General features: G+C 39.3%; 1 protein-coding gene across 1 annotated transcript in view; it reads right to left on the reverse strand.

Moving 5' to 3' along the window:
- Positions 1–291: 291 nt before the first annotated feature.
- The window catches only part of LOC149208297 (uncharacterized), a 47,826-nt gene continuing 34,910 nt past the window's right edge, over positions 292–13,207 (reverse strand). Inside the window, exons 3-6 of the mRNA XM_089394046.1 lie at positions 12,556–12,659; positions 4,679–4,850; positions 4,414–4,551; positions 292–4,286 (exon numbers count right to left, since the gene is read on the reverse strand). Of these exons, the coding sequence (XP_089250172.1) occupies positions 1,092–4,286; positions 4,414–4,551; positions 4,679–4,850; positions 12,556–12,659 (3,609 nt within the window). The 3' untranslated portion in view covers positions 292–1,091. The remainder of the gene's footprint in view (positions 4,287–4,413; positions 4,552–4,678; positions 4,851–12,555; positions 12,660–13,207) is intronic.

The following is a 13,207-nucleotide window of genomic DNA, read 5'->3' on the forward strand; positions in this document are numbered from 1 at the left end:
ACACAAGTTGTGAAACCATATTTCCTCATTACAAGACATCAACTTACTGCCAAACTTACCGTTAACCTAACCTGCAACCAGCACAGAGATCCAAGTATAACTTTCTAAAATTTAAAGAAAACCAAAACAACCCTTTAATCCTTTGGGGTTTCAAATGAAAGGAACCTTCAACCAGTCATAGGTTGCCTTTACTCGTTCACCTTTCCACGAAAACCAACCCAAATTATTATTACTCAAAATCGATGATAAATATTCAATACCTACATTCCTACTTTTATAGCAAATCTTTTGGGCAAGTTAGGCGCTGCAGAGAGAAAAAGAAATGTGCAGGATTACTCAAAATGCACCATTACCCGACAGCTCTTACAACTTCTTTTTGGCTGGAATCTGGTCGTCATCACAGTTCCAGATTGAAAATATGATTTGCTTAGAAGTTCCAACGGGCCGAGGGTTTTCTACATCTCGATCTATAAGCTCAAAACGGCAAATTAGTTTGGTAGATTCTAGCCGATTTTGAGTAATCTATATCCAACACTAGAATTAAATTTCTTATCAGATTCAACTTATTGTCCGTGCTGTCACACTCTTCTGCTTGTTTTGTATTGCATCAAACATCATTCTTATAGCCGTGGAAAATCTGTACTACTTTGAACTTAAGTCATCGATATTGAACGAAGCAATGATTGGTGGACCCGTGGCCATTTATTTTCCTGTTAACAATCTTTATGACTCTGCAGCATTGCCATTAGTATAATATAATAAACCAAAAGAGAAGAAACCGTGCATCGAGCCATTGTTGATGCAACTTTTCTCAAAATTCAAATTGAAAACCTGTGGGAAAACGTGTGATTGCTCTTACAAATTCACCAAATTTTGTCATATGAATAAAGAATCAACAGGAGTACAGAGGACTGAATTACAGCAAGCCAAACTGATGGACGTGTTTTACAAATACATTGAAGGATGAGAGACGAGCAAAACTCTCGCGCTGTCCTTTGAAAATTCTTACCTCGACCTCAAAATTCTGAAGTATGGGTAATAAGAACATAAGCCGGAAAACCATAAAACAAAGCATCGTTGGTAATATAGAGCTATTTAGATGCAATGCCTGTCCTGTGTTGCTGTTTCAATGCTGTGAATTTAGCAGCCAAGTCATCATAATCTGGGAGTTTTGGATGGACATGTGGTGTGCGAGGAGAATGACCATAAGAGGGGAATTCTGATGAGGCATTACGCTGCAAGGAATTTGATCGAACTGTCAACCTCACTGGAGAAGCCCCGGAGCGTTCTGGAGGCAGAGATATGACCCTCTCCCATGTACATGGAGGTTTTGGTGGTGGTCTCTGAGGAGGTCCCATTAAAGGTGAAGCCGGGCTAGAAGGTTTAGTATGAGAAAGGAGCTGTGAAGATGAAGTAGAGTGAGTAGATGGCGATGGTGGTGGCCTCGATGGAGATGGTGGTGGTCTCGATGGTGTTCGAGCAGCAGCAGTAACAGAATTGGCAATAGAACTATCGGTGGTGGATGTAACATCAGAATTTCTATTAATAAATTGCATTTTCTGAGGCATGACAGAGTCAGAAATTTTGTTAACACTCACTGACTTTGTAAACACAGACAGATTGACATATTCAACATGAGTTGGTGCAACTGGGGGATTCCTACTCATGGGTTGCTGCACATCTTGAATGTGACATGCCACGTCAAGTGAATGTTGCATTTTTTCATCCTTGGCCAGATCATTTACAGCATTCCTTTCCCTTCGCTTTGTTGCATAGGCATACTGTTTGGTTTTTCTATGAGAAAGATCCACTTCAGGAATCTCATGCCTTCCACTCAGTAATTCATCATCATTTTCTTCCATGTAATACCTCATCCTACGCTGCCGCTGAGCCTTCTCACCTCTGTCAATGTCCAATGCAGAAGCCCTGGGAGTATGAATTTTTTCAGCAGGAAATCTGTGAAAACTATCACCACCTTCAGAGTCCAGTTCTTCATAGGTTTTTTCTAACGACTTATTGCTTCCTCTGTGCTGCCTGTACTCATAACTTCTACCATCAAAATCCCTTCTAAATGATTCCAAGTTTCTTACATGTTTTTCTTTTCTAACATTTGCTGTGCTGTCAGACAGTTGGGAATACTGATCTTCCATGTCTGAAGTGTCTATGTCAATATCATGTAGATGCTTATGTGCCAAATCTAATGATCTATTTCTTTCTCTATGTGGCTTATCTCCCAATACTTGTCTAGCCTTATAAAGCATCTTGTCAGATCCATAGCTTTTAATTAGAGCAGGTTTAGAACTTTCCCTTTTATTGCTGTACTGCTGAAATTGCTGCTCCATTTGAGAACCATGATTGTCAAGATGGCAAAGGCTCTTTTTCGATGTACCACTGAAAGAAGGCTGACTTTGACTAAAAACTTGTGGGCTTGATTTTGTGGCTTTCTCAATCAGCTGTGGTAGTTTATAAGATTCCCCATTGATAGAACTGGTAATGTAAGCCTTCTCATCTGGATAAAAACCCTGTTCACAATAATTGCATCTCTCGTGAAGTTTTTCTTCACTTTTCAGGAAATCATTAATTTCTTCCTTAGACCTCAGCTTTCCAGAATTATCATTATCCTTGCTATATACCTTACTAGTACCATGCCTTGTTGCCTCGAAGGAATCCTGCTCTTGTCCAAGAGTTTTCCTGCTGTGAAGTTTTACATGCATTGGGAATGGAGAATCTTTTTCTGGATTGATGTTTTGAGAAATGATGGAAGCTTCATCACCTGAATCTGAGTCAATATAGCAATCTAGCATATCACACGACATCCAGTGTCCATTTTCTGATATTGACCTGTCTTTGTCTTCATATAACTGTGGTGTAACCTGATTATGGGTACTGTGAATTGAACGCCTCCTCAAATTCACACCATCCTGCACTTTGGCAAATTGCTCATTGTACAGATCCCTCATTATATTCTTCTTTCTTGAAGAGACAGTGGCAAAAGGATCTGCCCTTTTGGCCACAGGAAAGATGCTTTCAGCACCATCATTATAATTAACACCATAGAAAGTGTTCATATCAATGGGATAATGACTAGACAGCGAATGCCTTCTCCTTGATTTTGACCGAACTTTTTTGCCTGTTCTCGATGAATATCGATGTTCTGATCTGTGTTCCTTTCTGGAACTGACTTCAACTTGAGTACCATCTCTGAAATGGTATTCTTTACCTCTAGCATTCCACCCCTCAACATTTTCATTGATCATTCCTCTCTCGTGAAGTTCAATGAAGTTTTCACAGTTAGCTTCTACGGAAGTAGGTTTTTGACTGCACCATCTATGTCTACCATCTTCTACACCAATCCCTCCATGCCTCTTTGACTCAATAGTAATCTTGGATGATCTTCTTCCCGTGTTACCACTATTCACTTGTGCCTTAGAAAAATCCTGAAGATCATGCATTTGTCCATTCAAGTCAAATGTCCTCTGACTGTAGCTCTGTCCAAAATACGTAGCTGGTCCTAACTCGGAATCACTATCCACTATTTCCTTGCTCCACTCTGGAAAGTGGGTATCCTCTTTCCCATATATATCTTCAACACTAGGTGACCGTCTTGAAATCTTGCTTTCAATTAGCTGGGTGCCAGTTTGATGAATATATTTTTGGTCACTAATATTCCCCTCTTTTTCTATCCTGCAAACCAAGGGGCACTCAAAGATATTTCCTTCTCTAGACAACTTTGATGATTTGGCTAGATTTTCAGTTACCAATGTGGCTCCAGCTGCCATTTCAGCAGATCCAGCAAGAGATGCAGAAGGAATGTTATTGTCCACATAATGGCATACATTATCAAAATTAACACCTGCAACATCACTAGAATCGAAAGAAGTATCCTTCATAATTTTGTCCCTGTTAGATCTTCGGGTAAATTTCTTATCTCTACTTTGTAAAGAAATCACACATGGTAATGATTCCTGCTTTTCCACACCTAAAGTCCTGCCATTCTGTGGTGGGACAGTAAAAATTTCTTTGATAGTACTAGAAATAACTGGAATATCTCTCTCAAAAATTTTCTCTTCAGGTCCAACATGTTCTGTCAATGTCTCATCTTGTTTGTTGGACAACTCATCTTCCTGTTTCTTGACAGCAGTGGAGAAATTTTCACTGATACTGCCATCACCATCATTTATAGAATGGGCAGTGACATCCACGTCTAATACATGCAAAGATGGTTGACAAACTGAATCGACATCTCCCTGGCAAGATTTGAACTTCTCTGGTCCTCTGCTACCTGTCTGCATTCACATGAAGTGAGTCAGCAGTCACACAAAATCAAAACTCTAGAGCAATGCGTGCATGCATAAAAAATAAAGAAAAAGAGTCAAAGAAATGGTGCAATGGTCATCTCTGATCTGCCAATACCAAAGAATCTTCTATGGGCTTGCATAGTTCTGCCTCGATTGATGAGTCCCACTGGAGATTGAACTCCCTTGCTATTTCTTTCATTAAGTTCAACTTTGAATCACATGTTGGAGATCTAACTGATAGTTTTTCAATAATCTACAAAGCAAAAGAAAAGAATTGTGTCAGAAAAACATTAGCAAATGGGAAAAAACAACTTTACAAGACATTCTAAGCAAAAACCCTGTCATAACATTGTAAAACTGGAATTATCGTTTTCGGGCACCTGTTTGTTTACACCAGAACCAGGAAGTAGCTCCACTGAGGAAGATGCAAATTCAAGTCCATATCTCTTCACAAAATAACTGCGCAAGCGCTGTAACTCTGGTAGATCGGCACACCTTGCAGCAGCAAATATCAGGCTTGATAGTGCTTCATCAATATCCTGAGGACGATCCCTGAAAATTTCAACACTTAATAAGAACCATCGGAGACTTGCTTTGACATGTCTAAAATCTCTACTTCCATCATCAGTATTAAGAATGAATCCATACATACATGAATATATACATACATATAAACACAGATACAAACGTATACATGTATAGAATGTAATTGAGGTCAATAGAAAAGAAAGCAAAAACATCAAAGGTCAGCAGTCTTCTTAACTACTTTCACTATGTAGTTCTAGTGACATGTAAATAATTACACATCATAGTTCTTAACTTAGAGAAAGTCATTATATGCTTTAATTATTATTAGTCACATTATGTGAAGCAGTTGTCTGTAGATGGCGTGAGCTCAAGAGTTTCTACAAAAAATCATGACTATTCTCATATCTTCATATATGAATTTTTCCCTTCTTTTACTGTCTGAAAATGCAGGTCTTAATCTGCATTTCATGGCATTTCTTCTCTTGCTAGCACAACAGAAGTATTTTGGGGTTCAGTGGCAGCTATAGCCACAGGTTGCGAAGAGATATTTGGAGTTCATTCACTTTATTCCCTCTTGCCCGAGCACCATTCATAATCCAAATGGTAAGAACAAAGGTGTAGAAGTATTGTTTGCTTGATACAGGGTTTTCCAGAGGCATATCTGTTAATTTTAGGTAACAATGGTATGTTCTATGCTTAAGAATAATTTTACTTCAATTTCTTTATCAGCCCAATATCAATATCCAGTTTAGCAATCACATCAACATGATAGTAAAAATGCAGATAGAACATAAACATGAACAGTAGAAGACAAGAGGACACAAGATGTGGCACCAGCCAGGGACAAACCCCAATGTGGGGAAACCCTTGATCAATTCTTCTTATATTTTTCAATAGTTCAGCAGAGTCGTTTGCAACAAGTTTGGTCACTATGCCAAGGAGTGTCCAAAGAGAAGGGGCACATCTCATGATGATGATAACAATCATTCTAGGGGCAACAACAACAATCAAAGGAATGGCAGGTTCAACAACAAAGGGAAAAGGAATGCTTCCGGTACTCAACATGGAAATGATCGAGCTTCTAAAAGAACAAGAAACTCCAAGTATGATGAGTCTAATGTTGTAAATTCTAAGCAAAAGGAATTTGATCTTATATCTTCCCTCTCTACTGTGTCTCCTCCAGAGAACTTTGGGAAATTGGTGATTAATAGTGGTGCCTCAAAGCACTTCACCAGGTACAAGGAAGCTCTTTCAAATCTGATAGAGAAGGATACAAATTTGGAAACTATCCTTGGAGACAATGCCACCTATCCCATGAAGGGAGTTGGGAATGTTACCCTTCAATTGAATCAAGGTAACACCATTCATCTTCAAGAAGTACTATATGCACCTGATCTAAAGAAGAATCTAGTGTCTATCTCGGCGATGGAAGATAAAGGATTCAAGGTGGCATTCATCGATGGAAAGGTACGTGTGGAAAATAAATTTCAAAGAAGCGTTTACTCTTAGGTTTAGGGTTGACAGTTTGTATCAAGTTGAAGGAAGTCCACTGGGAGCCATGTCTTGCGACACATCTCTTCAATATGAACTATAAGGCTCTACCTGATGCAAGGAAGATGGGTACAGGTGTGCCCGAAATCAAAATAAAGCATGAAGGTGTATGTCATGTGTCGAGGGAAAACATACAAGGGGACCATTCCCCTCAAGTGATAGCAAGACCAAAGATATTTTGCAGTTGGTTCATTTTGATCTATCTGGTATGTTGCCTACGACATCATTAGGAGGATATTTACATTATGTTGTCTTTGTAGACGACTTCTTTTGCAAAACTTGGATATATTTCTTGAAGAAGTACAAAATATTCTCATGGTTCCGTGCCTTCAAAGCCTTGGTTGAAAATCAAACAGGGATGAAGATCAAGATATTGAAGACCGATAATGGAACCGTGTATGAGTCAAATGAATTCAATGACTATTGTAGGGAAGATGGCATTAAGAGGGAGACTACTACTGCATATACTCTTGAGCAAAATGGTGTTGCTGAAAGGAAGAATCGTTCCATTTTAAAAGCCACTCGTGCCATGCTTCATGATCAAGGACTTCCAAAGTTCCTATGGGGAGAAGTTACCAACACTATTGTGTACTTTCAAAATCGATGCCCTCATCAAGCATTGGACCCCAAAACTCCTAAAGAAGTTTTTACGGTAAGAAACCTGATGTTTCTCATTTTATTAGAATTTTTGGTAGCCCATATACTTTCATGTGCCAAAAGAAAAGAGAAGTAAATTGGAGGCACATGGGAAGAAAGGAACTTTTGTTGGCTACAATGAAACTTCTAAGGCATATAGAATCTATCCCTGGTCAAAGAGAAGTAGAATTGAGTCATCATGTCACCTTCGATGAGGATGCTTCCCTAACAAAGATTAGCAACCTTCCTATTCCAAGGAAGGACAAAGAAGCAAGTACAAGAAATCATGGAGATTCGCAGGATGAGCCGATGCCTGAGGTTGAAGAACCGATGGATCCCATTGATCCTCCTCCTCATGAGCCTTCCTCCTCCAAAAGGAGACCCTCATGTCTAAGGGAAACTCTCGAAGATACTGAGAGACATGTTGCACTGAGGGGGACATTTAGTGAAAGAAAGAAGTACCAAGGGTACTTAACTACTATGAGCACCATTATTTAGTTTGAACCTTGCTCATTCGAAGAAGTTGTGAAGCAACAAGTATGGAAGGATGCTATAAACGAAGATTACAAGTCAATTATGAAGAATGACATATGGGATGTGGTCCCTAGACCCCACGACAAATCTGTTATCACCTTTAAATGGCTCTACACGATCAAGCATGGTGTTGATGGAAGTTCTGAGAAGCTCAACGCCAAATTTGTTGCTCAAGGCTTCTCTCAAAAGAAAGGTCTAGATTATGATGAGATATTTGCACCCATTGCTCGCTACACCACCATCCGTTCAATTCTAGCCTTTGTTGCCTCACAAGGATGGAATCTACACCAGATGGATGTCAAGACTACCTTCTTGCATGGTTCACTTAAGGAGGAAGTCTATGTGGAACAACCTGAGGGGTTTGAAGTTTAAGATCGTCAAACACATGTATGCAAGTTGAAGAAAGCCCTCTATGGGTTGAAGCAAGCACCCCGAGCTTGCTATGAGAGGATCGATAGCTATCTGATGAAGCTAGGATTTACAAGAAGTAACGTTGATCCAAACCTTTACTTTAGGGTTGAGAATGATACACCTCTCATCTTGGTACTCTATGTGGACGATCTCTTTCTGACAGGTGCAAAACCTCTTATTCATCAATGTCAGGGAGAGTTGGCTTCCAAATTTGATATGAAGGACCTAGGACTGATGCATTACTTCCTAGGGTTGGAGGTCTGGCAAAAGCCAAGGGAGATTTCCTTTCTCAAGGAAAATATGTTGTGAAGCTACTTGAAAGATTTGGGATGGTGGACTGCAAGTCCTGACTACGCCAATGGAACTTTACTTCAAGAAGTTATGCAGAAGTGTTGTCGAACCCGATTTGGGAAATCCCTTCTGAGTATCATCAACTCATAGGCGCCCTAATGTTCTTGGTGAACACCCACCTGAACATATATTTTGCAGTGAACACATTGAGTCAATTTATGGTCGAGCCTCATCATATACATTGGATTGTTGCCAAGAATCCCTTAAGATATCTCCAAGGCACAATCACTTATGGGCCAAGATACACTACCGGGAATGTGAGGCTCCAAGGTTACTTTGATGCAGACTAGGCTAGCAATTTGGTGGATCGCAAAAGCACATCAAGATGTTGCTTTTCTCTAGGTTTTGCTTCAATATCATAGATGAACAGGAAGCAGAAGTTGGTTGCCTTAAGCACCGCTGAGGCTAAATACATTATTGCTAGTTTGGCCTCTTGTGAAGTTTTTTGGTTGAGGAAGCTCTTGAGTAAGGTGTTTGGACATGGGTTGGATACCACCATGATCTTTTGTGACAACCAGAGTGGGATTCATCTTTCTGAAAATCTCGTGTTTCATGATCACTCCAAGCATATTGATGTCAGGTACCATTTTATCTGGGATATGGTACAACGGGGAGCAATAAGGCTCCATCATATTGGGATCGATGAGCAAGTTGCCAATACGCTAACGAATCCCCTCGGGAAGGTCAAATTCTTAACCTTCCATGAACAACTTGGAGTCGTGGAGAGACACTCTTATGAGGGTCCTATATGAGATGGATAGTGAGCTCTAGGAGCTTTGGGGGACTTGGGGTACTTCTTGGAGCTATGAGCGACCATAGGGTGACTCACCCTCCCCTAGTGGTACGTTGTGTACAAAGTGAATGGTTCACCTTCCCCTGTGATACCCCATGGCAGCATATGCATAGGCTGAGTGGTTCACCCTCCCCTATGGCATATGAGTAGGATGAATGGTTCACTTTCTCCTGCTGGAAAATCCTACTCATGCAATCCGGGACTTGTGGGAAGTACCGCTCATATGGCCAATGAGTACGAAAATGAGAATAGGGACCATAGTACTACCGATGGACGTATCGTGTACTACCATACTCCCTATGCTAGGATGTTGATATTGATCTGGGGTCAATGGAAACTGACTACGGGTCAGCTAAGAGTGGTATGACACACTCCCTGTTGTTGGAGACTGACTTCGAGTCAATGGAGAATGGTATGATACATTCTCAATCATTTCTTCTTTCTTCATGGTTCAGCAAAGCAAAGCAGAGCAATGCAGTGATAGGGATGGTACATATTGTCAAACAATTTGACAGGTGATGTTCTCGCTAGTTGAGAGGGAGTGTTAAATTTGACAACTAGGGCCAAACCTCACTTTGGACAGTCCTTATGATGCAACTGATATTTTTCTTGGATTCCTCTTTCCGAGAGGTGTTGGATTGATCTAAAGATCATCCAATTTTGACATGTAGAAAAGTTATGAATTTATTTTGATTATGGACAAATTGTCAAGGTCAGCGAGCCATCAAATTAGCCTCCTCCAGCGTTCAACGTTGCATATAAATACAAGGTGCCTCCTCCTCATTTTGGCATCTCATCTCATTCATCTCTCTCTCTCTCATCTTGATTGGGTATGGATTTTTGGGCCTCTCTCTCTCCACACATGCAAAAGGAAGACTGTCTTTTCTAGCTGATGCGTTGACTAGATTTGACCAAAATTTCAAGAGGCTAACTTTGACCAGCATTGACCCTGTTTGACTTCAGTTTTGTGAGGGAGACTTTTGTTTGGGTAGGCCATTGTTTTGGGCACAATATCTGAGGCAGTTTGACCCCTGCATTGACCAGTGTTGACCATTGTTTTAAAAAACGGTCGTTTCGATACCGAAACGGCCGAGTTGATCCGAGCCGATACCCTCAGCCATGACTCGGCCTTTGAAACGGTATGTTTGGCCGAGTCAGCCATGACTTGGCCGAGTCTTGACTCGGCCAACTCGGTCGTTTCTGTTATGACTCGGCCGAGTCACAAAAAGCCAGCCCAGAAAACGTTAAACAACAATTTAATATTTTTTTAATGGATTTTTAAGGTGATTTCTGATTGGTTTGGACTCCAAGGTGTTATATGAATTTGCTAAATGTCATTTGGGGTCCATTCCCCCTCCCAAACCCTATTTAACACACTCAAATGCTCTCTACTATTGATATGCTATTCAAATTTCATGGTAATGTTAAATTCTTAAAGTAAAAGTGACATTCTCCTTAATCTTCATTTTCATCCTTTTACTTAAATTTTTAACATTACCATGAAATGACTCAGGATGTTTGAGAGTGGTTTCGGCCTCATTGGATTTCATATGGAGAAAGTAGAATTTTAGATTTCATCCAAAATCCAACAGACTTATCAGTTTTTCAGGATTTCAGGATTGGAGGATTGCAATGTTTCCATTGAATTTTGTCATGTATTAGGGTATGGAACTCTTATTTAATCAAGAGCACCAATCCCTCTATTTACCTTGATGTTAGTGACATTGGTTGTCGAACTCCTCTGGGATTCGCTCCCAAACCAGGAGCTTCTGAAAATGTCGCTCCCGCTCCCATTTTCGCTCCTGCTCCCAAGTAACACAAAGAAGAGAAACCGTTTGGATAAAAAACGGTTAAATGATCTAGTTTATGTCCAATACAACCTCCGGCTCAGACGAAACCATTTGCTGAACAAAAGCCCTGATTCAGATCCCATTGTGTTGGAAGACATTGATCCAACATGAGATTGGGTAGTGGAGAGTCGTCCAACAGAGTTTGATCTTGATGAGGATCTTGATTTAGATTTAGATATCGAGACATCAATTGAACTTGAACATGTTGTTCAGTTGAATGCAGATCCCAATCCACCATCCTCAGTCTCACAGACAACAAGGACTCCAGTTGTAGGTGTGTTTGGAAACATGAATGAAAATCTCTAAAATTATGTTTAAAATCTTTAAAATTATGTTTTTTTATAAAAAAAATAAATATTTAATGTATTTTTTACAACGACCGAGTCATTGAAATCGAGCCGGCCGAGTCATTACCGTTTCGGAGTCGGAGTCGATCCTCGGCCGAGTCGGAGTCTTAAAACATTGGTGTTGACTGCCCTAATTCAAGTTGTTGCATTGACTTTTGTTGACCAGATTTGACTAGTTATTTTCGCACTGTTTTGGGCTACATTATCTTGCTGTTGGAGGCCGAGTTGACCAAGGTTGATCGAGCTGTTTTGGAGGTCAATTTCAGCCCTGTTGACCAGCATTGACTTTCTGGTTAGGACTTTCTATTTCTGCTGTTTTCACTGATCAGTTTGGGCAAGTGAATATTGTAAATTGCACTCTCTCTCTCTGTATTGGACTTTTGAAGAATTATAAGAAGAATTGATCAAGGGTTTCCCCACATTGGGGTTTGTCCTTGGCTGGTGCCATATCTTGTGTCCTCTTGTGTTGGCTTGTCTTCTACTATTAGTGTTAATGTTCTATCTGCATTTTACTATCATGTTGATGTGATTTCTATACTGGATATGATATTGGATTAATAAAAAAAATTTAAAGTAAAATTGCTCTAAGCATAGAACATACCATTATTATCCTAAAATTAACAGTATTTTAATTTCTACTTTGAAATAGCAAATTACAATTTTTATTTTTGGAAAAAGAAAATGTGAAACCATATATCGGGTTGCAAGATTATTGATTTTGATGTTTAGTTGCAAACTACAAGCTCATTAAATCTGATTTTGTAGGACCGATGTGTATAGGTCAATAAAATCAAGGATTCTTTCTTGAAATAGAAGAAAAATATACAATAATGTATATGTGGTAGACATGTTTCACAACACACATTTGTATTTGTACGACATTATAGTCTGGAACTGTAGTGATCATGACTTCATTGGCTTCTGAGAGAACTCATGAAGTCATTAAGAAGCAATTACATAAGCAAGTGTGATAACCAATCTGGGCATTTCTTACAGGTGTTGCAATGTAAAAATTACAGCTGTCAATCTTTCAACAAAAGTTAACTACTAGTGTTTCAGTTCATTACATGCTATTACCATCATCATTGAAGAGGATAGAGAATCCGTGTTTTGTTGTTAGGGTTCTATATTCTATATGCACTTTGACCTTGCATAATAAGGCTACAATCAATGACGTAACTGCCAAACTGTTTTTTCACAAATATATTAAATGTTGAACTTTGAAAATCAATAGCGTATATCTAAAAATATCATACTTGTGTCTGCGGATGTAGGAAAGTCGCTTTAGGATGCATTCACAAAACTGCTCAACCATATCATATCCATGTAGAAGATTTTTCTCCTTGAACACCAACTCAATCTGCGAAACAAAGTGAAAGAAAATACCCGTTAGGACCTTAAATTGAATTGCGACAAGAAACTGGCAATTATAGGCATGGCATAAACAAGCTACAGTTGCTTGTATTTTAATGTTTTGAAGCATTTGGTTTACACTTCCATTTTGACTATAGTAAGAAACTTCAAAACGATATATGAGAATACAAACAAATGGCAATAATGAAAAAAGTGGAATTTGTAAGAAAAAACACATGTGAACTATGTTATTGCACTGACTCGTCAATGCATCACACAATGTGCCATGACAAATAGTCGTATTTTGTATCTAAAGAAAATATAAAAGGTGTTTTAAAAAGAAAAATTATGCCATGGAAAGGCCGCAAGAGCTGAAGGAAAAAACATAACGACTTAGTCAAATGAGGTGATCTGGCACTCGATGAGAGGGTTTCTCAATGGAAGTGTGTAACAGCTTATCAAAATTTGACTTCATTTGTATCATATGTGTATCAGTAATTTTAATATCAATATTTCAATTGGAAAGCATGCTCCCTATGTCCCATTGTTGCCTGG

The sequence above is a fragment of the Pinus tabuliformis genome, chromosome 1_2 (assembly GCF_031772625.1).
Source record: "Pinus tabuliformis cultivar Carrire ecotype Pingquan chromosome 1_2, CPIR1, whole genome shotgun sequence".
Taxonomy (NCBI): Eukaryota; Viridiplantae; Streptophyta; class Pinopsida; order Pinales; family Pinaceae; genus Pinus; species Pinus tabuliformis.